Source organism: Pempheris klunzingeri, chromosome 5 (genome assembly GCF_042242105.1).
Source record: "Pempheris klunzingeri isolate RE-2024b chromosome 5, fPemKlu1.hap1, whole genome shotgun sequence".
Classification (NCBI taxonomy): domain Eukaryota; kingdom Metazoa; phylum Chordata; class Actinopteri; order Acropomatiformes; family Pempheridae; genus Pempheris; species Pempheris klunzingeri.
This window is the reverse complement of record NC_092016.1, coordinates 11,195,848-11,223,655: the sequence shown is the minus strand read 5'-3', so window position 1 is coordinate 11,223,655 and position 27,808 is coordinate 11,195,848. Positions and strand designations below refer to the sequence as shown.

Here is a 27,808-nt window from a genome sequence, read left to right as displayed (position 1 = left end):
GCTCTCGAGTTGTAGTTATGGCTGTAGTGGTTTCACATGTCACTACTGGACAACACACTTTGATCTTATAGTTGAAGCACTTTTTTGGAGGTTTGACTTGGTCCTCTTTTCTGCATCTTAAGCCATAATTTATATCACAAGTAACAACTTGGCCAGTGTGACTCACAAAGTCATTGAAGTCCATATCAGCAGCGTCTGTTGCTCTGCAATCAATTTCTGTAGGATATCTGCAGATTTGTTTACCATGATTTATGATGTTTTCATATGTTTCCAAGTCATCGCGGTCCTCTTGTGGGTTATTCACATCATACCACTCTGACCACTCACATGTTGGAATACATGGAGTAGTGGTTGGTGTTGTAAATTTGGTTGTAGTTGGTTCTTGAGTTGTAGTAGGAGGTTTGGTTGGTGTTGTAAATTTGGTTGTAGTTGGTTCTTGAGTTGTAGTAGGAGGTTCAGTTGTTGTAAATGTCGTGGTTGTAGTTGGCTCTTGAGTTGTAGTAGGAGGTTCAGTTGTTGTAAATGTTGTGGTTGTAGTTGGCTCTTGAGTTGTAGTAGGAGGTTCAGTTGGTGTTGTAACTGTTGTGGTTGTAGTTGGCTCTTGAGTTGTAGTAGGAGCTTCAGTTGTTGTAAATGTCGTGGTTGTAGTTGGCTCTTGAGTTGTAGTAGGAGGTTCAGTTGATGTAAATGTTGTGGTTGTAGTTGGCTCTTGAGTTGTAGTAGGAGGTTCAGTTGATGTAAATGTTGTGGTTGTAGTTGGCTCTTGAGTTGTAGTAGGAGGTTCAGTTGATGTAAATGTTGTGGTTGTAGTTGGCTCTTGAGTTGTAGTAGGAGGTTCAGTTGATGTAAATGTTGTGGTTGTAGTTGGCTCTTGAGTTGTAGTTATGGCTGTAGTGGTTTCACATGTCACTACTGGACAACACACTTTGATCTTATAGTTGAAGCACTTTTTTGGAGGTTTGACTTGGTCCTCTTTTCTGCATTTTAAGCCATAATTTATATCACAAGTAACAACTTGGCCAGTGTGACTCACAAAGTCATTGAAGTCCATATCAGCAGCGTCTGTTGCTCTGCAATCAATTTCTGTAGGATATCTGCAGATTTGTTTACCATGATTTATGATGTTTTCATATGTTTCCAAGTCATCGCGGTCCTCTTGTGGGTTATTCACATCATACCACTCTGACCACTCACATGTTGGAATACATGGAGTAGTGGTTGGTGTTGTAAATTTGGTTGTAGTTGGTTCTTGAGTTGTAGTAGGAGGTTTGGTTGGTGTTGTAAATTTGGTTGTAGTTGGTTCTTGAGTTGTAGTAGGAGGTTCAGTTGATGTAAATGTTGTGGTTGTAGTTGGCTCTTGAGTTGTAGTAGGAGGTTCAGTTGGTGTTGTAAATTTGGTTGTAGTTGGTTCTTGAGTTGTAGTAGGAGGTTTGGTTGGTGTTGTAAATTTGGTTGTAGTTGGTTCTTGAGTTGTAGTAGGAGGTTCAGTTGTTGTAAATGTCGTGGTTGTAGTTGGCTCTTGAGTTGTAGTAGGAGGTTCAGTTGTTGTAAATGTTGTGGTTGTAGTTGGCTCTTGAGTTGTAGTAGGAGGTTCAGTTGGTGTTGTAACTGTTGTGGTTGTAGTTGGCTCTTGAGTTGTAGTAGGAGCTTCAGTTGTTGTAAATGTCGTGGTTGTAGTTGGCTCTTGAGTTGTAGTCGGAGGTTCAGTTGATGTAAATGTTGTGGTTGTAGTTGGCTCTTGAGTTGTAGTTATGGCTGTAGTGGTTTCACATGTCACTACTGGACAACACACTTTGATCTTATAGTTGAAGCACTTTTTTGGAGGTTTGACTTGGTCCTCTTTTCTGCATTTTAAGCCATAATTTATATCACAAGTAACAACTTGGCCAGTGTGACTCACAAAGTCATTGAAGTCCATATCAGCAGCGTCTGTTGCTCTGCAATCAATTTCTGTAGGATATCTGCAGATTTGTTTACCATGATTTATGATGTTTTCATATGTTTCCAAGTCATCGCGGTCCTCTTGTGGGTTATTCACATCATACCACTCTGACCACTCACATGTTGGAATACATGGAGTAGTGGTTGGTGTTGTAAATTTGGTTGTAGTTGGTTCTTGAGTTGTAGTAGGAGGTTCAGTTGTTGTAAATGTCGTGGTTGTAGTTGGCTCTTGAGTTGTAGTAGGAGGTTCAGTTGTTGTAAATGTTGTGGTTGTAGTTGGCTCTTGAGTTGTAGTAGGAGGTTCAGTTGGTGTTGTAACTGTTGTGGTTGTAGTTGGCTCTTGAGTTGTAGTAGGAGCTTCAGTTGTTGTAAATGTCGTGGTTGTAGTTGGCTCTTGAGTTGTAGTAGGAGGTTCAGTTGATGTAAATGTTGTGGTTGTAGTTGGCTCTTGAGTTGTAGTAGGAGGTTCAGTTGATGTAAATGTTGTGGTTGTAGTTGGCTCTTGAGTTGTAGTAGGAGGTTCAGTTGATGTAAATGTTGTGGTTGTAGTTGGTTCTTGAGTTGTAGTAGGAGGTTCAGTTGATGTAAATGTTGTGGTTGTAGTTGGCTCTTGAGTTGTAGTTATGGCTGTAGTGGTTTCACATGTCACTACTGGACAACACACTTTGATCTTATAGTTGAAGCACTTTTTTGGAGGTTTGACTTGGTCCTCTTTTCTGCATCTTAAGCCATAATTTATATCACAAGTAACAACTTGGCCAGTGTGACTCACAAAGTCATTGAAGTCCATATCAGCAGCGTCTGTTGCTCTGCAATCAATTTCTGTAGGATATCTGCAGATTTGTTTACCATGATTTATGATGTTTTCATATGTTTCCAAGTCATCGCGGTCCTCTTGTGGGTTATTCACATCATACCACTCTGACCACTCACATGTTGGAATACATGGAGTAGTGGTTGGTGTTGTAAATTTGGTTGTAGTTGGTTCTTGAGTTGTAGTAGGAGGTTTGGTTGGTGTTGTAAATTTGGTTGTAGTTGGTTCTTGAGTTGTAGTAGGAGGTTCAGTTGTTGTAAATGTCGTGGTTGTAGTTGGCTCTTGAGTTGTAGTAGGAGGTTCAGCTGTTGTAACTGTTGTGGTTGTAGTTGGCTCTTGAGTTGTAGTAGGAGGTTCAGTTGATGTAAATGTTGTGGTTGTAGTTGGCTCTCGAGTTGTAGTAGGAGCTTCAGTTGTTGTAAATGTCGTGGTTGTAGTTGGCTCTTGAGTTGTAGTAGGAGGTTCAGTTGATGTAAATGTTGTGGTTGTAGTTGGCTCTTGAGTTGTAGTAGGAGCTTCAGTTGTTGTAAATGTCGTGGTTGTAGTTGGCTCTTGAGTTGTAGTAGGAGGTTCAGTTGATGTAAATGTTGTGGTAGTAGTTGGCTCTCGAGTTGTAGTTATGGCTGTAGTGGTTTCACATGTCACTACTGGACAACACACTTTGATCTTATAGTTGAAGCACTTTTTTGGAGGTTTGACTTGGTCCTCTTTTCTGCATTTTAAGCCATAATTTATATCACAAGTAACAACTTGGCCAGTGTGACTCACAAAGTCATTGAAGTCCATATCAGCAGCGTCTGTTGCTCTGCAATCAATTTCTGTAGGATATCTGCAGATTTGTTTACCATGATTTATGATGTTTTCATATGTTTCCAAGTCATCGCGGTCCTCTTGTGGGTTATTCACATCATACCACTCTGACCACTCACATGTTGGAATACATGGAGTAGTGGTTGGTGTTGTAAATTTGGTTGTAGTTGGTTCTTGAGTTGTAGTAGGAGGTTTGGTTGGTGTTGTAAATTTGGTTGTAGTTGGTTCTTGAGTTGTAGTAGGAGGTTCAGTTGTTGTAAATGTCGTGGTTGTAGTTGGCTCTTGAGTTGTAGTAGGAGGTTCAGTTGTTGTAAATGTTGTGGTTGTAGTTGGCTCTTGAGTTGTAGTAGGAGGTTCAGTTGATGTAAATGTTGTGGTTGTAGTTGGCTCTTGAGTTGTAGTTGGAGGTTCAGTTGGTGTTGTAAATGTTGTGGTTGTAGTTGGCTCTTGAGTTGTAGTAGGAGGTTCAGTTGGTGTTGTAACTGTTGTGGTTGTAGTTGGCTCTTGAGTTGTAGTAGGAGCTTCAGTTGTTGTAAATGTCGTGGTTGTAGTTGGCTCTTGAGTTGTAGTCTGGGGTTCAGTTGGTGTTGTAAATGTTGTGGTTGTAGTTGGTTCTTGAGTTGTAGTCGAGATTCCAGGTGTTGTTGTTGTTGTTGTATTGCATATCTCAACACACATCTGGGTCTCCTCATCAAATATTTCCTTATCTTCCGGGCATACAGGGTAACAGCCTGTAAAAATCACGGCATAAAACATGCATTATTTCTTGACAGTATTTCCATTGGTTTTTAAATCTTTTGTCACATAAAGTGAGCCAAATTGTATCAGTTTAACATTCATTCAGGGCAAGCAACTTATTTTAGAGGCATCTTTTGTCGTATTTGTTAAAATGGCCTGACAGCCATGACAACATTAATAAATCAAATTTGACATAAAAAAAGTCTGGTATCTGTGGCTGTCCCAAGCCTGTAATATGCTCATCGAATCATTTCATTTGGCCCGTATGAAATGATTGCACAAACTAGAGACCCGGCTGCAGAACCATGGTAGTGGCGGTCAGTCTCCAGCAGGAGTCAAGTAGTGTGAAGGGAGGGAGTGAGTGGGATATTTTTAGTTTACTTTCAAAATCTAGCCTTGCTCCAGTGTTTCAGGTCCTGCGTTTAAGATTTTAACTAGCACAGTAATCAGAGGTAAGGTGAGACATTATGAGTCGACCTCTTACCTTCCAAGTTGGGTATGGGGTTGCTACAAATTCCCTCTGGATCCGAGCATGTCTTGTAGCAAGGTGTGTGACAAGGGCTGTAGTGCCACATGCATTCTCCTGGGCCATTGTAGTAATCACAAAAGACCGCTGGGAATAAAATATACAAGATTCTCACATTATGTTTAAGGAGTGAGGACTGCATTTCATTTTAGCAAAATATGGGATGTTATCACTGACTCAAAATGACAGAAAATGATCATACAGTAGATGATGATAACGATAAATACCTTTGAATAACAACCTTTAAGTCAATTAAATAACATTTTGTAAGACTAACTCATAGTTAATTCAAATGTTTATTTAATTAAAGTGATGCCGTACATAACTCAGTCATGAAAGTCTTTAAAAATATAGAAATCAAGAAATCACACTTATATATACTGTTCATCACATACATCTTGACAAATCTCAAAATCTCTAGATGCTGGGTCCTAAGAATCTAAAAAGCTAAATAAAAAAAAAACCTCTCAGTTTAAGGGGAGTGTAAAGTTGTTAACTTACGACAGATTTCTGGAGTTCTCCATGCAACACAGACACCAGCCTCATTACAAGCTTGAGCATAAGCTGCAACTGCTGTGCAGTAACACTCACAGTCTCCTCCAGTGTCACAGGCGCATGAGTCTTTCACACAGTTTTCATAAAATGGACGGGGATCTACCTGTTTAGTTATCAAAATATATGATGATGATTATTTTTAAAACTGTCTTTAATGTCTTCAGCCGTGGAACTTTAAATAATTATAAATGAAAAACAAATCTGTCATCACCTTTTTTTTGCAGTCTATGAACGTCTCTCCAGTTATGATGTTGCACATCATTTTTGCCCAGTGATGTCGATTGGGTCGCGCTCCACAAGAGTCAACATTTGCTTCCACATCTGGGCAGGTGCTTGGCACTTTCCAGCTGTTTGCAAATTCTAACGGGTTACTCACTACCAGCTGACCCTGGGTGGTGAAGTCATTCTGCCCATCACCGTTAAAATCTCCACACAGGCCACATACCTCTCCCTGTACAGCCACACAAAAGGATTAAATACATTTTCCAGGCATTATTATACTTTCATCATGTTGGCATGTGAATACTGTAATAAGTGCTTCTGGTGACTCACTCTGTGGTGTGGCTCCAGGAGGATGCGAACAGTTGTTTTGCGATCCCACATCACTGCCAGACCAATGGCGGATTCTATCACCAGATACAAGCCGACCCTCCTTATTTTGTACTGAATCTGAGTCCCGTGTCCGAGATCTTCCTCTTCGTATTCCCCTTTTGATAGTTTGACTTTCATTCGCTGTAATGTTAAGGAGGTTTCTGTTGCTCTCATGGTAATGTAAAGACTGCAGTTTGATGTGTGACAATGTGTGACAATTACGTTCAATAATTTCATCTTAAAATACAAATCAGTTATTGGTGTGAGGCCTTACCCCCAGTTGGATTTTGACAGTTTTGGAGCATGTGGTGCCCGTAGATCCACACGGTACATTTTCTGTGATCACGCTAAAGTTGTCCTGTACTGTTTTATTGCCACATTTGTTCTTAAAAGAGAGACATTCATTAAACATCTTGTGTGCTTTCCTTTTAGTGGGCAGAACAGAAACTACTGATCAAATCAAACTTCACCTTGGACCTAACAAGTCCACAATATTTAAAGATTCTTGATGAAAAGCTAGAGCATAAGGTGTGATTGAGTCCCAGGAGAGTGAGATCATAGTTACCCTCACTTTTCATTTGAATTACTTGTTATGACAGGCTTATCATTAACTTATACGATGAACAAAGGTCAAGGATTCCAAGCATCATACAGTATATTGACTGTCTTTCAACTCTTATGTTCAAGATTAGCTGCAAGTTAGAATGTTATAAACATTTTTGTTTACCTTAACAGCAATATAGTGACAGTTTCCATGAAACCCATATGTTTGCTGATCAAATGTATTGTAGTGACCACTCCCATAAATTATGCAAGTTCCTGGACATTCTTTCTTTGTGCAATTCCAAATTCCACTTTTGCAGGTACTGGATAAAATGGTTAAATATAAATGTGTTAATGTTTTTGCAATCAAGTGAAACATGCAGGCAAATATGATAATATTTTTTCATCATTATACATATGACTAAAAACAAGGTCCTACCAGGTGTTGCACTGTGTAGGTATTTGTGCTCCAGGGGCATAAATATGGCCATCATGCTGACATGGACACTGATGTTCTTTCACACAGGAATTATTGTTATCATCAAGGAAGCCACTTGGACACTGACAGCCAGATTTACACTCTGTGGAGTCCTGGGAAGATAGAAAGATGACAGTGATATAAAAAAAGAAAATAATATTGATATTGTTAAAAATTATCATTCAAAAACTTCTCTAGAAACTACTGTAGATACTGCAGTATCTACTACTGTGTGACTAAACACACAAAGAGTTTCATTTAGACACAACGGCAAAAAAAGCTCACACAAGTGTCGCTGTCAGGATTTGAACAAGTTCGAGCACACTGCATTCCAAGCTCTCCTGTGTCCGCAGTGGAGCAGTTGAAGTATACTTTAGGAGAAACACATGCTGTAACAGAAATGGAAACTAATTTAATATACAGCACATTACAACAACTAAATGCTTGTGTTGTGGTTAAAAAAAATCGGAGAAAAAACATACTTGATGAGCGGGATCTCCGAGAATTGCAATGAAGCATTCCATTGGTACACACGCTAGAAAAAGGCACCAAAGATATTAGATGCAACACAAAGGTACTTAACAACCAACAGTGTAGTTCCTGATAATCTTATATATCACATGCATTACAAACATGCTATATTCTAAGTTTAAGATAATTTATGTCAGTGTCAGTGTCAACAAATTTGCAAACAGCTGACCAGTGCTCGTCTTTGATGCTGATGGATTTTCCTGGCTTGACATGTACGTCGTTATAAAAGCAGGGACATTTTGCCATGGGGACGCAGAGGCCACCTTCATTTAGGTAGAGACCCTCAGAGCAGGAGCAGCCATCCACAGGCAAGAAGTCAGACATGCAGTTCTGCTGATTTGAGGCCAGAGATCTGCAAGTCAACTGACATCTCTGATGATTGTAAGAGAAGGTCTGAGATGCTGGGCAGCTCCTTGTGTATTTATCTGTTTTGTGTAAAATGTCAAGATGGTTATTTATTACTTTTATGACTCACTAATGAAAGCGAAGATGTTCATCAAACTTGCACTCAACTTTACCATAATATAATGAAAGAAATTCTCACCGCACACATTCTCTCTCCAGTCTGTCAAGAGCACTCCACTTGATGCACAAGCTCGTGCGTATGAGGAGAGGACAGCGCACAGGCAGGCTTCACTCTTCTCACAGTTACAACTAGCATACATACATCGCTGCAGAAGACAGCAAACACTTTTAGAGAACTACAGTCCCATCAAAATTTAATTGAATGAAAGGCAAATGAGAAGGTTTTGCGTACCCTGTAGTACATCTCAGGATCAATCATTGAATGGCACTGCGCAAAGGTGCTGTTTGAACTTAGTAGCAAGGAGCACCAGTGTTTGGCATACAACTCTGAGGGTGAAGAAACAATAACCTTTTTAGTTTTAATGTTCTGCTAAACTGTCTAATGGCTTTAAACATAACACACTTAAATACAGGTTTTAATCTGAGAATCAATCTAAGAAATTCACAAAGAAAACAAGAGTAGATAAACAGCAGAATAATCAACCAGTGCTTTTTACCATTTTCCACACTGAGGGCACAGGGGTCATCAAGCCTTTCCTCTCTGTCTTGGCACAAGACGTTCACTTTCCAGGAGTTACCGAAAGTTGCTGCCGTTCCCTCCACAATCCCCTGAGGAGTCGTCATGTCATCATTCAGGACCATGTTGTAGTTCCCACATAAACCTAAAGAAACCAAACATTTTAGAATCAAATTTCATCAGCACTTAGATAACCAACAGTCAGTGAAAACCACTAAGAGGAAAATGAAAGTTACAACACAGAGATGATACCTCATACAATTAGAAATATCCATCCATCCATTATCTATACCACTTATCCATCAGGATCGCGGGGGAGCTGACTTCAGGCAAGAGGCAGGGTCCAGGCGACCAGGTCCTGGACTGGTCGCCAGCCAACCACAGGGCCAGCACATAGAGACAGACAACCACTCATACTCACACTCGCACCTACGGGCAATTTTCTTTGAGTCACCAATTAACCTAAGCTGCGACTTGGCCAACAAATATTATAGGTGTTTGATTGTTAAAACAGTACTGTCACAAACAACTGATTTTATGGTAGCTTTGAGCATTTTGTCATATAAATCTGTTGCTTTGTTTAATTTATAATTCATGCTGATTTATGTAGCATGTGATGCCTACGGAAACTAATAATCTATTGTAAATAAATTGTTCTCTGACATACATTGTGATGATACCAATGTTTCATACTGTAAAACTTACCTCGTGTCTTTGCTCTGTAGCTCTGTTCCAGACTGATGTAAACTTGCATGACAGGCACATGCTGGATCTGAATATGCAACCCAAAAGCAGTCTGGAGCATGATGTGAAAAGATGAAGCGTGGAATATGTTGATGTCACCTTTGAATAAAGAGAAACAAAAATGGTCAGATCATTTGTTGATGCTGTAGCACGACAATAATACATTTCATTCAGAGTTTCTATTGTCTGACCCACCTGAGTGGTAGGGCAAACTGATGGTCTGCGTGTTTTGCTTTACTGTGCCATCAGAAGTGAACATTAATACCTGAATAAATACAGAATTGATCATTAGAGTATTGCAGATATCAGTAACAATTCATAAACAATTACAGTCTTCTTAATCAACAGGCTTTAACTCACATTGTTTCTGTCATTGTTTAGCAGGATTTTAAGGGCCTTAAGACAAGTGTCAAACTTCTGATTTTCACATGGCACCAACTGAACCAGGATGGTAAACTTTGGACTTGCATCACTCTGAAATATCCAGTTTGAGAACAGTTAAATAACTAACACATTTTTATATCAGCAGGCGATATATTTTCTGCCATTTAATAGTACAAAGCTACGAATCATTCACCTTGCTTTCCACCTTAGCTAAGGTGTAATAGCAGTCTCCGTGGAAGGAGTAGGTTTTCCCATCAAAGGTAGTTACATGCGAACCCTCTTCAACCGCACAGGTGGAAGGTGCTTGAAGGCTCTTGCAAGCCCATCTACCCTGAAAACATGTGCTAAAACATCACAAATAATTGGGGTTAACAAAAAATACACAATTAAGGAGTCCAGAAGAAATACTATATTGACATCATGAAATATTTGACATACCACTCTGCTCGCTCCTGTCGGAAAATCTCACCAGGGTTATAGATTTTGTTGTGTTTGCACTGACAGTCAGATTGAGCAATACACCCTCTCATGGAAATATCATCAAACACAGTTCCTGAAGCAGACACACGTGACATGAACATGAACATTCACAGACTAGTAAGATGAAGTCTGGAAGAATCATTATCAATCAATCAATCAATCAATCAGACTCAATTTGTATTGTGCTTCACACAATAAAACACTAACTCATACCCCATAAACACAAAAAGCAATAAATGACTTAATATCAATAAACTTGTAATTAATAAAGCGATCAATAATAACAGCACTCAATAAAAACAGGAACCTCATCAATTTGCAGTGATGAAATACGAGAGGCTGGAGCTAAGATACAAATTAAATGAAAGCAATAAAATACTGAAAGGGAAGAGATTTTTTGACGTGAGTAAAACTATAAAATAAAAGAATGAAATAAAAAAGCATACTAAGAAGTAAAACAGACTAAAATACATAAATAAATAGAATTTCAATTACAAGCCAGACTAAAAAGGCAGGTCTTGAACTGGTGTTCAGGAAGGCTGATTCAGAGACGTGGACTATAGTTATAAGCGGATGCCTCTGTGTGAGTTTTAGTTCTAAATTTAGGGAAAATCAAAAGGCCGCTACCAGAAGACCAAAGGGCTCTAGTGTGCTCGAGAAGAAAGAAAGCAAATCTGATAAATAGGTAGAACAAATACCACGAGGTTTATAAACCAATAAAAGGATCTTTAAAAATTAACTCTGAAGGAGACTGGTAACTATTGCAGGGACATTGGTGTAATGTGTGCTCTCTTCAACGGCAACAAAAAGTGAAATGGGAGAATAAAATTATAGCTTGAATTTGTAAACAGCACCAACCAGGAGGACAAAAGCAGCCGTCCATTTTGTGGTCCTCACACAGTGAGCTTGTGTCCGGAAGAGTGCATGTATCCATGCAAGGGGAAGCGCTCTCCTCATAAACCATGTTGAATGGGCACTGTTTGGCTGTGAAGGTAAAATAAAAAGAAATAGCTGTGGAACTTATGCAAATTATTCAATGGCATATCAAAGGTGGAAGTAATTAATTTACATACATACAAAAAAAACTTTTTTTCTGTTTTTTCTTTAGCTGCACTAATGTTATCTTAACTGGCTGTGCTACATTTTAAATCACATCAATTATACACAATAGAATCACACAGATGTTCTCTATTTTTTTTTTACTAATTGTGTGTGATAAATCCTCTTATTGTAGAACTGCATGAGAGTTCGGACAGATACACTGTACCTTTTATTCAGAGACCAATTAAAATGACTTTTAACCAAGCTGATTTAAACTCTCTCCAGCCCATAATGTACAAAATATAAAGATGATACGAAAGAAGAAACAAAACGTTACCACAGAACTGAGGTGTCCTCCAGTTGGGAGGCTCCCCTCCTGCATGGGAACATTGTCGAGAGAACTCTGACAGCGTGCTGCAGACACAGAAGTCACTTGTACTGTTGGTGCAGCCACACATGTCCTGCACACAGGCCTTGATGTAAGGTTCAGGGTTAATCAGGTTAGTGCAGGAGCTCCAGGACTGTGAATGCAGCATCTGGTCACAGGTGGTTAGCTAAGAGGGAAAAGGCAGACAATAGAGACATTATTCTGTTACTACAAATTGCTACATCTCTATTGCTAAAACAATGTGGATAATAAACTCACAAACTCCTTGCATGAATCCTGCACAGTCACAGCCTCTGCTGATCCGTCTTCCTCTTCGTACGGGTCCTCACAATCATCGTTCGGACGATGGACTTTCTGTTTGTTGCCAAACTCAATGTAGCTGATTTGGCGACCTGCATATCATTATAATCATAGTGTCAAATGTCAGAGATACAGTGGACGGTTGATGAAATGCACTCATACATAAAGGAAATACCCATATATACCATTATGAATGAACTCATTGTGGACAGGAACACCATTGAAGTCTCCACAAAGTCCGCAGGTAGGATCAGTGGAGTCAGGATCCAGCTCGACCTACGACACAGCAAAGGGTTATAATGAGGGTTTTCACATATTTTAAAACTACTACTGTAATAATAAACATTTGAAAAAAAGAAAACAAAACATCAAAGAGTAATAATCACCTCATGAAATGACACGAAATTAATAAATCTTATGGTTGTGATTTTATACTATTAGAGCAAATGTACCACTAGTTTACCTCTTGTGCCAGTCAAGTATAACTCAATCAGGACAGAAATTTGATTGGAGGACAGACTATGTAATTCATTTATTACCAGAAACCTTAGGAATTTATTCAAATACGATTCAATTAGAAAATGAACATGACTGTTTCTCTGGGGGTCAATCTTTTCCATGTCAAATAAAAGAAATGTGTTTCAAGCTCAGATTTTAAAAAGTCATCATGAAGGAGTCTATTTAAAACAACACACCCCTTAAAGTCTATTGTGTGTGCCTCATATGAGAGATTTTGCAGATATATTTCTGCTCTGATGTCCTTAACAAAACACTAAAACTTGTTTTTAGCACGCATGGAGTATAGAGGATAAAGACAAAATACATATAATATTATATTTAAGTTTTTACCATGACTGCGTCATCAAGATTCCATGTGACAACAATGCCGAATTTGGATTGGAGCTTGATGTAAATTTCATTTTTTTCCACCTGCACCCCTGCATTGTAGTATGGCAATTTGATGCTGGGAAAAAGAGCATGTTTTTTTTATCATAATGCACAAATATCAGAGAAAAGAGAAGGACAGTTGCATCACAGGCTTGATGGCTTTTTACTTACGGAACCTGATTCACAGTGACCTGGCTCTTGGTGAGGTGGAATGAATGTTCATTAATGGTGACCACCAAGTAATCGACTGTAGGGTTTCCATCATTTTCTTTCCTCTTCATGTGCACTGAGAACTCTTGGTAGAGCTCATGGCAGTCAGAGACCAGGTTGTATTCACACATACCAGGGAACTGGTATATATCACCATCAAAGGTCTTGAAGTGCTCTCTACCCCATGTGCTGCAGATGCTGCCGACATGGTTGCGAACTGGGGAAAGATTTTAAAATGCAGAAAACAGTTTGAGTCACTGAATGCTCTACATAACTAGTATTGGAGACAATGATATACATTATTAATTTGTATGTCTAAATAAAGCTGAACATTCCCTTCACACAGTGCTGAAAAGCGCTCCATAGTTTCCAAAACAATATGAGTCTCACCCTGTCTGGCTTGGACATCGATGACACACACAGCAAGGAAACACAACCACACACATCTCCACCTCATCATTGCCTCAGTGGGGTTGCAGTCACCAAAGCAGGTAGTGGTCAGACTGCACTTGACAGCCCTTTATATTGAGATTGCACATTTTCTTGCTCACACCCTCTTTCTCAGTAATAGGTCAAGTGTTATTTGCCAAGACATGCAAACATAAGCAGAACAGATGTCTGACGACTTTCACAAGTCGAAACACAAGTACATATTCCTGTACCCACCTTATCTCTTGATTGAACAAATATATTTGCACGTCAATTCAGAACCCTGGGCAGCAATAAAACTGTTTTATTCCTGACAGTGTGCTCTTCTGTTTAAAAGTGTTCCTTGATAAGTATTTACACCTGGATGAAAGAATTAATCAGTGTCACAGGTCTTGACGATGCCATGCTGTGTTCACACAGTCTCTTGTAACCAAACTGATTTTGGGGAAACAGTCTTGTTCCTCAGGAAACACGGATGTTTGTGTTATATTGAAATCTGGTTAAGATTCTGCAATGCTACGGGGTCCGTGAGAAAAAGGCTAATGTATTAAACAAATATTATCTGATGAGATATTAGGGTCCTGCTGACATGCTTATACACTATAAAACACATTGAAAACAAATGTCAACCCAATTCTAGCCACATTTCTCCAAAACAATGCTATGTTTGTTATCCTTTCTGTAGACTGACCAATAAAGTCACTCTGAAATACATTAAAGGTAACCTTTCAGATTTCAAAATATATGATTTTAAGAATGCCACAGAACCATATATGTTTGTGCTTGTGTTATGAAACAGCAGTGGACAAAAAAACGGACAGGATGCTAACCATTCATTTTATAAAATAGCATTAGCTAGCGTCTTAGCTAGCAGTTAGCTAGCTGCTAATGGCTACTGGTAGCTAAATTACATAATTAATTAGTTTGCTACTAACCTGCAGAACTGTTTGGCTATTTTCCCCCCAATAATCTTCAACATATAAATAAAAACGTTCACTTTCATCTAGACTGATGAGCAGTGAACTAGTTCAGGGAGCTAGCATTTAAAATCATTTTAAACATTGTAATGTTAACCAGTACTGGTCATTAAAATACAGGTTGAGCATTTTTGTCTTGTGTGTTTGTTTAATATGTAGTTTGTATGTAGCTTTTTGGTATTTTATGCCTTCATTTGATAGTGGTAGTTTACAGCATAGAGATGAGAAGACAGATAGAGAACAACGTGTCCCTGGTCAGAAATTTCATGGTCCCTTTGTTGGGTTGAAATAGTGTGTTTTTGTTTTATTGATATGTGACATGTCTATGTGGGTCAGTTTATATTCAAAAATCTAAATAAAATCCTATTTTACAAAAGTAAATGCCACATTGATAAATCAAGACTATCGACCAATAATGAAATGTAAGAAATATAAAATGATACTATCCATCCATCCATTATCAATACCGCTTATCTGTCAGGGTTGCGGGGGAAGCTGGAGCCAATCGCAGCTTAAAATCATACTACTTAAAGTTAATATTTGTTTTAATGTAATAAGAGAGTATGTTGCATTATCTAAATTGCATCTAGTTCAAATATAACACAGGATGTTGAACTGAACTGACTTGTACTACATCCTTGACAGCGGTCATCCTCTACCTGCAGTGTCACATTAGTACGCACGAAACTTGGCATCATATGCAACCAAAAAGCAAAGTCATAACAATAAGCTTGTGTAAAGGCAGAGGCAACTTCAGTCACAATATTTACTCCAAGTTGATCTCATCTCATCTCATCTCATTTTCTATACCGCTTATCTTTCAGGGTCGCGGGGGAGCTGGAGCCTATCCCAGCTGACATTGGGCGAGAGGCGGGGTACAGTGGTCCCTCGTTAACCCGCAATAGGCGAAATCCGCGAAGTAGTCAGCTTTATGTTTTACAATTACTAAATATATTTTAAGGCTGTAAAACCCCTTACCATACAGTTTATACACTTTTCTCAGACAGGCATTAACATTTTCTCACATTTATCTCTTGTTTGTTTGTCTTGCAAACAGGCAGCACTTAAAAGTCACACTGCTAGCGATTGAACATTTATGTAAATTTGGCAAGCCGAACGCATTCTGTACTGTACAGAGACACGGCACGGAGGAGATTGACATTGGTCTACAGTCCCTTAGCCAATCAGGACGCAGAACACAATGCGCGTTCATACACTGTAAAAAAAAAAAAGCATGCAAAATTGCACTAAAAAAATCCGCGAAAGGTGAACCGCATTATAGCGAGGGACTACTGTACACCCTGGACTGGTCACCAGCCAATCGCAGGGCCACATACAGAGACAGACAACCATTCACACTCACACCTACGGACAATTTAGAGTTACCAATTAACCTAATGTGCATGTTTTGGGATTGTGGGAGGAAGCTGGAGTACCCGGAGAGAACCCACGCTAGCATGGGGAGAACATGCAAACTCCACACAGAAAGACCCCGAGTTCAAACCGGGATTTGAACCCAGGACCTTCTTGCTGTGAGGCAACAGTGCTAACCACAGCACCACCATGCTGCCCTTCTCCAAGTTGATATAACAGTTAATTAAATACCTAAGTCACATTCAGCCTTATGAAAGCTATTTGCTTATTTGCTTTATCTCTGGTTATATCTTTAAAAACAAACAAACGATATGTTATTTTGCATTTCCTCTAATAGCGTCTCCATGTAAGCTCCTCCAAGTGCAAATAGGGTTTAGGACCACTCCCATTGGGAGACAGCCGCTCGATGAGGAAGGTCTGTTGTTCTTCCTGCCTGGCAGCATATACTGTGTTGATTCAGGGAGGACAGCGCACTCGCCAAATGACCTCAAGACAGTTTTGATTAGAGGCAGGACTATTGAAGATTTTGTAATTCTATTTGACTTCCTTGAGGCCTCCTTGATTTCCCTTGAAATAGACTGAAATAATGTTCTAAGCAAGGAAGCATATCTATCTATAGCATATTTTGTTATATATATATTACATTCAAGCTGGGTTTCTAATGTTCATAACAAGTATTATATGGGCTAAATATACTTCTACTATACATCTTTTGTGTTTGTTTTTTCGCTTCATTAAAAAAAACAGCGACTGTTCACTTTTTTAAAGGCTGTTACCAGTGAATGTAAGACATGCTTAAAAAATGCCTTGGTAATTAATTAATTCAATTTAATTCAATTTATTTTGTATAGCCCAATATCACAACAGAGTTGTCTCACAGTGCTTTACAAAGTTCACTGAAATAAACAAGAAGTGTTAACCCTCAATTAACCCTCAAAATAGTTGCAGATTAATTTCCTTTTTTGTCCACTGCTGTTTCATAACACAAACACAAACATATATGGTTCTGCGGCATCCTAAAAATTCCTCAAATGTCATTAACAGAAAGTGGTTGAAAACAGGGACACTCCTGTTGGACTGTGAACATTACAGGGCCCATTGATAAAGTTAGTTCATGTGCAAATGTACCGTGTATTCAAACTTTTTTAATCAGCCAGCTCTACACTCTATCACGCCTGGATTAGAGGTGGTGAAAAAAATAAGTGCAAGCTACATTACATCCTCCTCACAGTCTAAAAGCCTGTCGTTCGCCCCTTTGCACTGCAGATGGCGGCATTCATTTTCCGGTGGTAGACCGGAAGTAGAAGAAGAAGTAGAAGAAGGAGACTGCGCATGCGGAGCCAGAATTCTTGCACTAAATGGAGGCGGTTTGAAATGTCGTCCGGACTGTGACAAGTTAAAAACATGGCATGATATTTCTTTTAATGTTTACCAGCTTGTTACGCTTGTAGACAGCGGTCGCCATGGGTGAGTTGACATTTAAAGACTTTTGCTTAAGAGTACGACAGCCAGATAGATAGCAATAATTTACCTCTGCTAAATTAGCTAAATTATTAATCGATAATCTTTAAGAGCAACTTCCAGATTGGAGATCCCAGTGAATTTATGTGTAGGAAAATGATGTAGAGGCTAGATTTTCAAATGATCTATACACATATATCGGTACATATACTATGTACTCTATGATTACACTACAATACGTCTGATCAAAAAAGTTACCAGATATCATCAACTTCTCTTAGCAGGTCTTTGAGACATCTCACAAATAAGCAAATGTGACAGTGTGTAACCACATTAGCCTAAGATGATATGAATATGAATTTTGGAAATGATCTGACTTTGTCTTGATGTGTGTTATTATAAAATGGGAACCAAAACGTCTGTGCTGCTTTTGCACTGACAGTCCCTGAATGGTGTGTGAAATACAGGTTACTTTTTAATTTCTTCTCAACATAAATGTGTCTCCGGCGTGCCAAAGACTGCCAAACTATGAAAAACGACCATCCTCTTGAATTTTCTCATGTTCCATCTTGTAGTAAATGTCTGTGAAAGCACGGCATTCAGATTTGGCTCCCTTTATGAGGTCACAAGGGGATCTATTGATAATGTGACCTCCAGCTAGGAGGATCATGCTGACAGAGGTTGAAAAAGGCTGCAAAAGCCCTGTGTAGCATGAGAAAAATTATGTTATTTTTGAATATTAAACCATGTATTCCAGTAGGACCTCGAAATACAAACACTCACTTGAAAATGAGCAGAATATGGGACCTTTAAAACTAATGCATTCAAATAACCCCTTCAGTAATCTTAGAAAAGGCTATAAAGCCTTTTGTGGTACACATAAATGCCTTGTTCATTGTTCAAAACCAGATTTTTCCCCTGCAGAATTACCTGAGGAAGTGGAGACTGAGAGATCACCATCTCCAACTGGAGGGCAGTCTCCTGTGATGGACCGTAACCCATCACCACCCCCAGACTCAGCAGATGAAAAGGATGACGAAGATTTGGACGCCATCGGAGAAACCGTTTACAGCAAGCACTGGCTTTTCAGCACCCTGACTCGTCTCATCCATGTAGGCAGGCAGTCGTTGCTAAAGTCAAAATATGAGGCATGAAAAAAATTTCACTAAACACTAGAAAGTGAAAGTGAGCTGTCATGTAATAGTTTGCGGGTTCAGTGGAAAAATAGCAACTACAGTAATCTGAACTCGGCTGGAAATGCCTGTGACAGTAATGTAAACTGTTTAAACACAGGTGTGCTGAAAATCAGGCAGTGACAACACAATTTCAACTGTTTTCATTTTCTTGACCTATTTAATTAGAGACCATAAATCAGGTCGGTTGAATTAAAAATAGTCCAATCCCAGTTGATAATAAATTGATGGGAGCACCTTTACTGTATTACACATTTTCCCTTTGTCCCCTTCACTCTCTGCTGTACTTTCCAACATGGCTAACATTTCCTAATGGTTCTAATGGTCATAACTTGCAGATGGTCACAGAACATTTAGAAGTGGACTCTGAAGGTCAGATGCAGCTCCCTGACGATGATGAGGAAGCTCTATGTAGAGTTTGGGATATGGCAATGGATAAGGTAGATCTCTTTATCCTGTTCTGCTGTTTTCTCCCTGTCATGTTATAGAACAATGTGACTCCCTTACTGGACCTTCTATGAACAACATAGTGTCCACTGAATTAAGTTTTCCTCAAAGGTAAAGGTTCACATATTTACTAATGATTATTCGTACCAACTGTGTGCAGGATGTGGCTGGTTTTCTGCAGGAATTCAAAGCTACAGATATCCTTCTTGGGGTGATAGCCAAATCTCATTGTCCACGTCTCACAGTGAGTAAAATCCCATTCATTCCGTGTCAAAATATAGTCCTATTTAATGTAATTAATTTTTGATGCGATACATTTTTGGGCTTTGAGAATTTCCATGACAGGTCTTGTTTTGCTTCTCTAGGAAATTTGCGTGGGAATCCTTGGGAACATGGCTTGTTTTCCTGACACTTGTCTGACTCTCAGCCAAAATGAAGACTTAGGGTGTGTAAAAGTCACCATCTGTAATCAGTCATTTCGCAGACTATTGTGATTCATTCCAATTAATGCAACTCCCCGTGTGTCCACAGTGCTGTGCTGTTACTTCTTCTAGGAGATACGGATCCTCCGACCCTCATGGAAACCAGCAGGTGACATTTGCATTTTCTGTGGACATGTGAGACAGAGACTGCGAGACAAGTATTCATCTTTTTTGATGGTGTTTTCAGATTGCTGCTGACCTGTGTCTCCCAGAAAGATGTCTGTTCCGTGTGGCTTCAGCGAATCCGACAGCAGACATCTGTGCGCTCCAGCCTCTGTTTCATCATGTGCAGCTCTACCAACAGTACTCATCCCTTCCCCTTTAATAAGCTGATAAAGTGTTACTTGTGTATAAAAATGACACATCTGTTTGACATACCAAGATGACTTACATTAACTCAAAGCCTTACCAATCGTGTCACATTATTCCACTGATCAACAGGTGGCAGCAACACATCAAAATATTCTGCAATATGCCAACAAAGACAGGGAGGAGGAAGACTCTTAGTAAGGAAACATGGAAGTTAACAATGCTGGATTTGAAATACTTAAAAATTCAGCTTAGAAAATTATTTTTGATGGGGGGAATGCTTACCACATATTTGTTAGACCTCATGGATACACACTGTGTCATTTGTTGAGTAACAGTGAATACGAAACAACTTTTGTTTGCTTACAAGAAAACTCCACAGGGCACCTTTTTGAATATTTCAAGTATTTGTGTTGTACTTTTGATTTCTTATTATAAGTAATATGCTCTGTGTTTCACAGCTGACCTGCTTGAGAAGGTTGGAGAGCTGGTCGACAAACTGTTTGACCTTGACGAAGAGCTGATGAAGAGTTGGATCACAGCTCAGCCAAGTGAAGAGGAGGAGGAGGAGGAGGAGGAGGAGGATGGTGAAAGATGTTTGGATGTGACCTCATGTTTTCTTGAGGCAGCCAAACAGCTTAGGTGGGAATCTGAAATTCAAACTCTGGGGAATGTTTTAGAGCACGATCATATTCATTTTCAAAGGGAGCAGAAAAGTTTTCCGTAGAAAGCATCTTGAGTTTAAAACCTTACCAGTTGAATCAGTTTTCACAGATCAGAGATTAGAAACTGCTCTTAATTTGTGAATATGAAAACCAATTAAACCCTTAATACAGTAAACGTAAAAAAAAATTTCACTGATGCGTGTTGGAACCACTTAAATTGTGTGCATCTGCTGTCCTAAGTTGATATTGATGAATTCAAGGCACCTGCACAAGTACTGATTCAATGAGTTAAGTGGTTGATAGTGTCATTTTGAACCCAGCTTCAGTGCGCCTTATTTCTGGAAATCCCTGCTCCACCTTCACATGAAGAAATAGGGGTTTGTGTTGCTAATTTGCTGGTCAGATTATGGTCAAAACTTAAATTACAACAATCACTTAAGTGTTAATGAAATACCCTCAGTCACTCTTTTCTTATGTTTGTATATGTATATTTAATAGAAGCAATGCACTCTATTTGTTGGGTTTAAACTAAATGCATGGTGCTGGTGATTTACTCGACCTTTAGTGTTAACCCTCAGTATTTAATACAACAGTATTAAATTGCTTTCACAGATCAGAGAGTCCGAATGGCTTAGAGGTTTACCTTCATGCCCTCCAACTCCTCACCACCGTGAATGAGGGCATTCAGAGTTTTGGTAAGAGCGTTCAGCTGTTGGCACATCATTACAGAAGTTAAAGGCATTCACCAGACTTGATGACTTGGTAAAATCTTACACAAGACTGAAGGCCTCTCAACTGATGAGATGTTGAATTGTTTCTTCTAGCTGCCCCTGATGGACCTGGCAGAGCAGTATGGGAGTTTGTCTGTGACGTTGTGTGTGATGACCTCTGCCAGCCAAATGATCCTCCAGTCGTGCTGCAAGAGCAGAAGAGCATTTTAGTTCAGGCTTTTGCTGTGCTGCTGGCTCTTTATAGATGCCAGGACCAGTGGCAGAGCAAAAGTGACATAAGTAAGTTTTGTGACAGCTCCATAGATTTTCAGTTGTACATTTTTACGACCGATCCAGCTGTGGTCAGCCCTGAGATCTTCCTTTTTTAATGCATGCACTACACTGAATGTTTATTTGCCATTCACTATGATTTCTGGTATTTAAAATAGATGTAATTTGATGGTATATTATATCTAAGATGACCACATGTTAAGGATTGGGATTAGTCAATGATTCTCCAAAATGGCTATATGTTACCATTTTCGTTTCTGATTCTATTTTTATTATCACATCTTGTACTCTCTGAGGACACCAGCTCTCAGTGGTTCAACTCTGAAACCATTTACTTATGTAGAGGGTTGCAAGTGACTGAACATCAGAGGTTCCAACAGCAGCCATGTATTTCATTCAGTAATATCCACACAGCAGGCAGGGAAAGCAGAATAAAATAAAATAATAATATAATTGATTATAAATAAATCTGTCAATATTCTGCAAAAGCACAACAACTTCTGTTGGTTGAAAAACATTTGATTAATTTGAAAAAAAGTTAGTGTGACCTTAAGATTTTCTGAACACAGAGCTGTTTGTCAAATATATTAACTAAGTGCTAACTAACTAACTTAACTGCCTAACTCAGTTTATGTTTGGAAAAATATAATGACAATGTAAGACTGTGATGATCATTCCTCATTTTAATTTTGATATGCCCAGTTCTCAATAATTTGATGTGTTTTGTGCAAATACCTTTGTCTTTTTCCTCTAGGTCTTCCCCTTATTGGAAGCGTTTTGCGAGTGCTTCACTACCACAGTGAGGGAAAAGTTGATGGTACCAACAAAGACGACACACGAGATGAACAGCTCGAGGCTCTAGCGGAGATCACAGCTGAGTTTCTGTCAGACATCTGCATTCAGATTCCCAAGGTAATTGAATTGTTTGCCGAGGATTATAAATGGAGCCATTCTATGATTATTGAAAAGTTGAACCAGAGCTTTCTTTTCTCTTTGAAAGGCCACTGAAATGTGTCTGTTCTTTGTTCTTTATAGGACACTGTGGCAGATCTGGTAAAGAAAGGTTACCTCACAGAAAAGACTTCTCTCACAGCTGCAGGCAGTTTAGTTCCCAACTTTAAGTCTTCAGTAAGTGCTTTTATTAGGAAAAAAAAAGTATAATCATAGTACAATGTATATATCAATAAAAATCAACATGTATTATATTCAGTAATAGAGTAATTAGAAAGAAAGCTTTCAGATCTGATAACAACGTATACACTGTCATTTAGTCTTGTTACTGTTGAAATGATTAGTTTAAAAAAAGGTAACTGACAGCAGATTTAATTCAATTCAATTTTGTATAGCCCAATATCACAACAGAGTTGTCTCACAGTGCTTTACAAAGTTCACTGAAATAAACAAGAAGTGATTGTAGACTGTAGATTGTATGACTCCAAAGTCCTCTATTAGGTATAAATATCAGTTGGCTGGTTACAGCTTTAAATTTTGAGTTTCACATATTTCTAAAATGGAATACTAGACAAAAAAGGGTATTTTAAAATGCCATGCAAGTCTTTCCAAAATGTTCATGGACTCGATTACAAATGGGTTTATTGATTCAAGTTCATTACACTTTCATTACACCTTTTTTCTTTTATTTATTCTTCATGAGTAAGGTAATCCTCATGTGTGCAAACTGCTTGTTTCACTAAAGTGTTCAGGATTTATTTTTGTCAGGTTAAGACGTGTGATGGACTGCTGCTATACACCACCAACTCCTGTGGAAAATAAACATGATGTTTCCACCCCACCCTTCTTCCTCTTTTGCAGTTTCAGCACCTGCAGTCCATGCTGTCAGAGACTGATCCCCAATTGGCAGACATGGTGAGGAAACGGTTTCCTGTCTGAGGCGCCCAGCAGATCAGTGTTCAGCACTCATCCAGACTCTCACCGCTGCTTTTTATAGATGACTCTATTTCCCCTCCAAAGATCCTGTCTCTAGTCATACTATTTGGATTTCCACTGGGAAGGCTTAAAGAGGACGCCTCATTAACGTGTCGGAAAGACTGCTTTTTTGTTTTGTTTTTTTATATTTTGATTTTAACTGTAAAATTCAATTGTGTTCTGTAAATGTTATTTTTGTATTAAATAATTACCGGTTTCTTATTAAAAAGATTTTTCTTCCACGAATTTGAATTATTAACTTGGGCTGATACGGAGCTTTAGGCAATCAGCTGAGATGTCCCTCATTGACCAAAAGCACTATTTTTATTTCTTTTAAGGATTAGTACAAAGCAGTGGGAAAAGTAAATGCATTCAGGAAAGTAAAATTTAAGTTGGTTGCCAGTGACTCTAAATACTTCTTGAGGATGAAATCATACCCACCATAAGTGAAAACACACATTTTGATATATTTGGTACCAAAAGACTAGGATTTCCACAACCTTGAACCAGAATGGCTCCACTAATGTGTGTTTCCATTTACAATGGGAAAGTTCCCATATTGTACATGTTATATAATGTGTGAACATACCTCATCAGCTTGTCTGACTCATCAGTGTCAGCGTTCATTTTCAGAGCATATTCAATTTAGTCTGTTTACCAAAATCATTTACATGTAACATTAATAAAACCCTGGTAGAATGAAGATCTTACTCTAGTATGGTTTATTTTCCAGTTGTAAATATATACTACATAATTCTAATCTTTTTAATAGTCATTGTTTATAACAATATTACTGTTCTTCTGGCAGCATCGTTTGCAAGTTCATGCTTAAACCATCAAATATGTCCATCATAATATTATTATTTGCTCCTGTTTTTTATATGATGAAAATAGGAATTTCTATGTGAGATGAAACTGCATTGAGTGTGTATTGAGTCACCTTTCCAAGCATATGAGTAATGATACTAATGCTGATGACAACATCAAGTGTTTACCAGAGGGTGACAGTCACTCGGTAACGACAATAAAATTAGATGAAAGGCTTGAGCCTGGCAACAATGATCTCATTTGGTTTCCAAATGCACCATTTCGCCCACTCATGGAGAAGAGCAGGACAACCTGCGCATTTCCAGCAAGCTTACGAAGGCTCTGTGAATATAGCAGCTTTTTAATTAAAGCTTGGATTGATATGTAGAACACTCTTTCTAATGGAAATCCCGAGATGGTCAGAGCGTATGCGAGACAGTGATCACCCTATGGGAAAAAAAAGCTGTCTTTTTAATCCCATCTCTAGACACAATCTGAACCTTGACTAGACTTGTGATGCACATAGGTGGCCGGTGCCTTGATCTGCGAGTCATGTCCTGTTTGTGTTGTAAATGGCTAGAATGATGTAGATGTAATCATGCTTGGCCTTTCAAGATTGCTTGTGGCCACTGACTTTCACTCGGTTGGGTGCTCAGTCTTCAGGCCTCGCTCCCAGGCGTGTCATGTCACAGAGATCAGGGTGAAGCCCAGATGTTTTCTGCTGCCCTGCCAAACTTCATCGTCAATCCTCTGATCTTCACAGCAGTTTAATACGATGTGACTCCATGCACACAACGCAGCAGGCCGGTCCTCGTGTGGCTGGTGCTTCATACACATCAGTGACGCTGAGGCATGTCAGGCCTGTCCGATGCTGAATGTCAGTTACTTCTTTTTCTGTTTACCTCTGCCCACACAACTCGCTGCTCTTTTAAATGACCTGACATTTCGCCTTACAGTGAAATGAGTTCTATTTTTGTCTCAAATTTGTGTGAAAATTCACATGTGTTCTTATGTAATCTGGAGAAAATGTAACACTACTTTCCTCATGATTATACCCATGATGTTGATAAATATTTTGATTTCTGAGCATTTCACTACGTTTCATCGGGGGATTTTTTTGGTAATAAACAGCTTCTCTTCTTACTTTTACCTAAGGGGGAATCAAATGACATTGTCTGTGAATACTCCAGTGAAAGGGATGAGTGGCATGATGAAAGACAGCTCATCATGCAACATAAACAGAATATTTTCATCGTTTGGCTCAGACGTGTTCCTGTGTCCTGCCCCGAGATGTGGACAGAAGTGTCCAGGATGATAAAAATTAAGCATTCATGGAAAATTTTGGCAAGGCTGGATCACCTGAATGCAGCCTTCTTGAGTGTGTAAAATGTCCCTGACACTGGTGTAGTACCTGTTGCTGGGTGAGCAGGGGGGATAATGAAGGGATGAAGAATGTGTGTAGCGTCACGTTCCCTCTCCTTTGATTCTAAGGCCCGGCCTATTCACAACCACCTGGTCAAGGCATGTTAATAAAGACACACGATGCTGTTGGGTGCAATCAAAGCCCCCTTCAGCTCATTTCCTGAGTTCCCAGGCTTTCTATCTCTTGTCAACAGAATCACAATGAAACTTTCCCCTTCATGATCCCTGGATATCAAAGACACTGACGTTTCCTGCTCGCAAAAAGTGATGCGGTGACGCTGATGTTTGCATTCTGTTATGCTCCTTCAACTAGCTTATCTGTTAGGATATTGTATTGATAAAATAGACAGCAAGGATGCTATATACTAGAGTGCACAGTATGCAGTATGTATATCATATAACTGGATGTCAACCCACAACATTTATATTATCATATACTGTATATGAATGCTTTCTTAAATTAATAAGACATTTTAAGCAAAACTCTGTGCTGACAGACATGAAATTTATTTTAAATCTATTATACATCATAGATAATGACATGTATATGTTTTTGAAAAAGAACATGTAAAATAACTGCCTGTTTTTTTTATTGTATTTCTAACTGCCTTTATTGGAGAAATTATGTGGTATTCGGAGATAAAACAAACAATATAATACAATGGTATTATAAACTAATGTCATTTATGATGATCATTTAACCTATTTTACCATCAGTTATCTTTCCAGATTAATTGCTCTTAGTGACCCTTTCTTATCCTCTTTTTATTTTTGTTGTTGTAACGCTTCTATTTTGAATATGGCAGGTGTTAAAGGGCACAGCTCTATCCTGTCCTGTCCTTGTGTACGCTGACGCCTGTCACCAAGTGGCATATGCTGCTGTTTGTTCTGCAATGAAAGAATTGGAGCTAATTAAAGAGATGTAGACCTGCCACAGGAAGTATACGTAAGCAGACCATTCACTGTTCTGATTAGTTAGTTGTTCAAACAAGGCTCGGGATCAGGTGAAAGACTGGAATTCTATTGATGAAGACCTTGAATTCTCTGGAAATTCAAATAACAGTGATGTTACAATCTGGAGTGGAAAAGGAGACTGGACATCTCACTCAAGTACATTATTTTCAAGTAAAAAGAAAAGAAAATCTGAAATACAATCTAAAATAATGTGAAATAAAATCTGTTAAAAAAAAAAATGCTATTAACAGCCCACAAAATGATCACAGTAAACTGGCTCAAACCCCACCCACCTACCGTGGACCAATGGGCGCAAAGGCTCCAGGCCGTGAACTGTATGGAAAATATAACTGCAAGCCTACGACTCCGGATGGACATTTATTTAGAAAAATGGACACCTGTTATATTGTATTTAGCAAAGTGAACATACTGTTAATATTTTACTGGACAAGCTGGAATGAAAATGAAAAGATGTGAACCCATTAAGGATAACCCTCCACCTCCTCTGCCATCTATGTTTTCTTTTTATGTGGTCTACACTTGTATTAATGTATGTCATACTGTGGGAGACTCACTGTGCCCTGTGCCCTTGCCCTGTTTTTGGTTAGGATTTCCAACTTTATAAAAATCTGTGCTCTGCAATGGGGAAGATTAAAAATGTATTAAAGTAATATATTAAAGTCAATAATTTCTTGTTTTATTAGTTTCGTTTTGGCTCATCTAAGAGTTTTGCATGTGAACAGCTGAAACAGCCTTTGTGTATCATCCGTATTTACAAAACCTTTTTTTCTGTTTTTAATCTCCAAACAAAGTGTTCCCCTTAAAAGATCTTAAACTGGTAGCTTTTCAATTCTGATTTATTTGTTCAGTTTTCAGCTTCTAATCTGTATTATACCTGACCTATTTCTAAACTCACTATGATGTGACTTCAAGCAGACAGCACAAATTTAAAACCTGCATGACACTTGAAGTATCTTAGAACAAGATGCTGAATCAAAAATACTGTAACCCCCCCTGTTGAAAATGCAATAATAATCTAAATGCTTGTAGTATTTTAGTGTTACTAATCTTCCAAATGCCCGGTGCTAAAGCTCAGGTGGGGTGGCTTCTTTGTACCATGGGTGAGATTAGCCAGCGAGGTGTCTTGCAGCCTCATGCTCAGACACTGTGAGTAAATCCCTCTGATTGAAATGAACAGAACTGGGACAGACTGGCCATAGCGCAGCTCTCATGTGCTCAGACATGTCTGTAATGCAGTGTCTCACTTTCAGAACCCTCCAGAGAGTGATCCGAAATTAGAGCTTGTGCAGGAATTATTAGAATAAACAAACTTTCTATGAACAAGATCCATTGATTA

At 38.8% G+C, this 27,808-nt stretch overlaps 3 protein-coding genes across 3 annotated transcripts; 1 reads left to right on the top strand and 2 right to left on the bottom strand.

The window, feature by feature from the left end:
- Positions 1–739: 739 nt before the first annotated feature.
- LOC139201227 (mucin-2-like) lies at positions 740–1,324 on the bottom strand (the record flags this gene model as incomplete). The annotated part of the gene is made up of 1 exon (XM_070830496.1): positions 740–1,324. A coding segment is annotated over one exon (585 nt), but the record flags the coding sequence as incomplete, so codon positions are not given.
- Positions 1,325–3,110: 1,786 nt separating this feature from the next.
- Positions 3,111–13,471, bottom strand: muc2.1 (mucin 2.1). The gene is made up of 27 exons (XM_070830495.1): positions 13,395–13,471; positions 12,966–13,221; positions 12,756–12,870; positions 12,092–12,182; positions 11,865–11,998; positions 11,556–11,772; positions 11,036–11,161; positions 10,136–10,250; positions 9,891–10,041; positions 9,674–9,787; positions 9,509–9,578; positions 9,275–9,412; positions 8,550–8,714; positions 8,285–8,379; positions 8,072–8,198; positions 7,697–7,952; positions 7,479–7,531; positions 7,282–7,385; positions 6,958–7,109; positions 6,703–6,841; positions 6,250–6,360; positions 5,937–6,116; positions 5,596–5,835; positions 5,331–5,487; positions 4,788–4,916; positions 3,273–4,296; positions 3,111–3,162 (listed from the first exon to the last, which is right to left on the bottom strand). Exons 1-27 carry the CDS (start codon positions 13,462–13,464, stop codon positions 3,111–3,113), a joined length of 4,581 nt encoding a protein of 1,526 aa, XP_070686596.1. The 5' UTR covers positions 13,465–13,471.
- Positions 13,472–17,136: 3,665 nt separating this feature from the next.
- On the top strand, positions 17,137–23,708 carry saal1 (serum amyloid A-like 1). Its single transcript, XM_070830900.1, has 13 exons — positions 17,137–17,251; positions 18,170–18,357; positions 18,777–18,878; positions 19,046–19,129; positions 19,251–19,330; positions 19,417–19,476; positions 19,555–19,670; positions 20,138–20,318; positions 20,954–21,036; positions 21,166–21,351; positions 22,097–22,254; positions 22,378–22,470; positions 23,155–23,708. The coding sequence occupies exons 1-13, from the start codon at positions 17,248–17,250 to the stop codon at positions 23,230–23,232; spliced, it is 1,413 nt and encodes a 470-aa protein (XP_070687001.1). The 5' UTR covers positions 17,137–17,247; the 3' UTR covers positions 23,233–23,708.
- The last annotated feature ends 4,100 nt before the right edge of the window (positions 23,709–27,808 follow it).

Excerpts from the sequence above, each read along its gene's own strand:
- muc2.1 (XM_070830495.1), bottom strand. The coding sequence starts at position 13,464 with ATGATGAGGTGGAGATGTGTGTGGTTGTGTTTCCTTGCTGTGTGTGTC. Across the intron at positions 11,162-11,555 it reads GAGGACACCTCAGTTCTGTG|CCAAACAGTGCCCATTCAAC; the intron begins GTAACGTTTTGT and ends TTACCTTCACAG. Across the intron at positions 7,110-7,281 it reads ATCCTGACAGCGACACTTGT|GACTCCACAGAGTGTAAATC; the intron begins GTGAGCTTTTTT and ends CTATCTTCCCAG.
- saal1 (XM_070830900.1), top strand. Across the intron at positions 21,037-21,165 it reads TGAGGGCATTCAGAGTTTTG|CTGCCCCTGATGGACCTGGC; the intron begins GTAAGAGCGTTC and ends TGTTTCTTCTAG. Across the intron at positions 21,352-22,096 it reads GCAGAGCAAAAGTGACATAA|GTCTTCCCCTTATTGGAAGC; the intron begins GTAAGTTTTGTG and ends TTTTTCCTCTAG.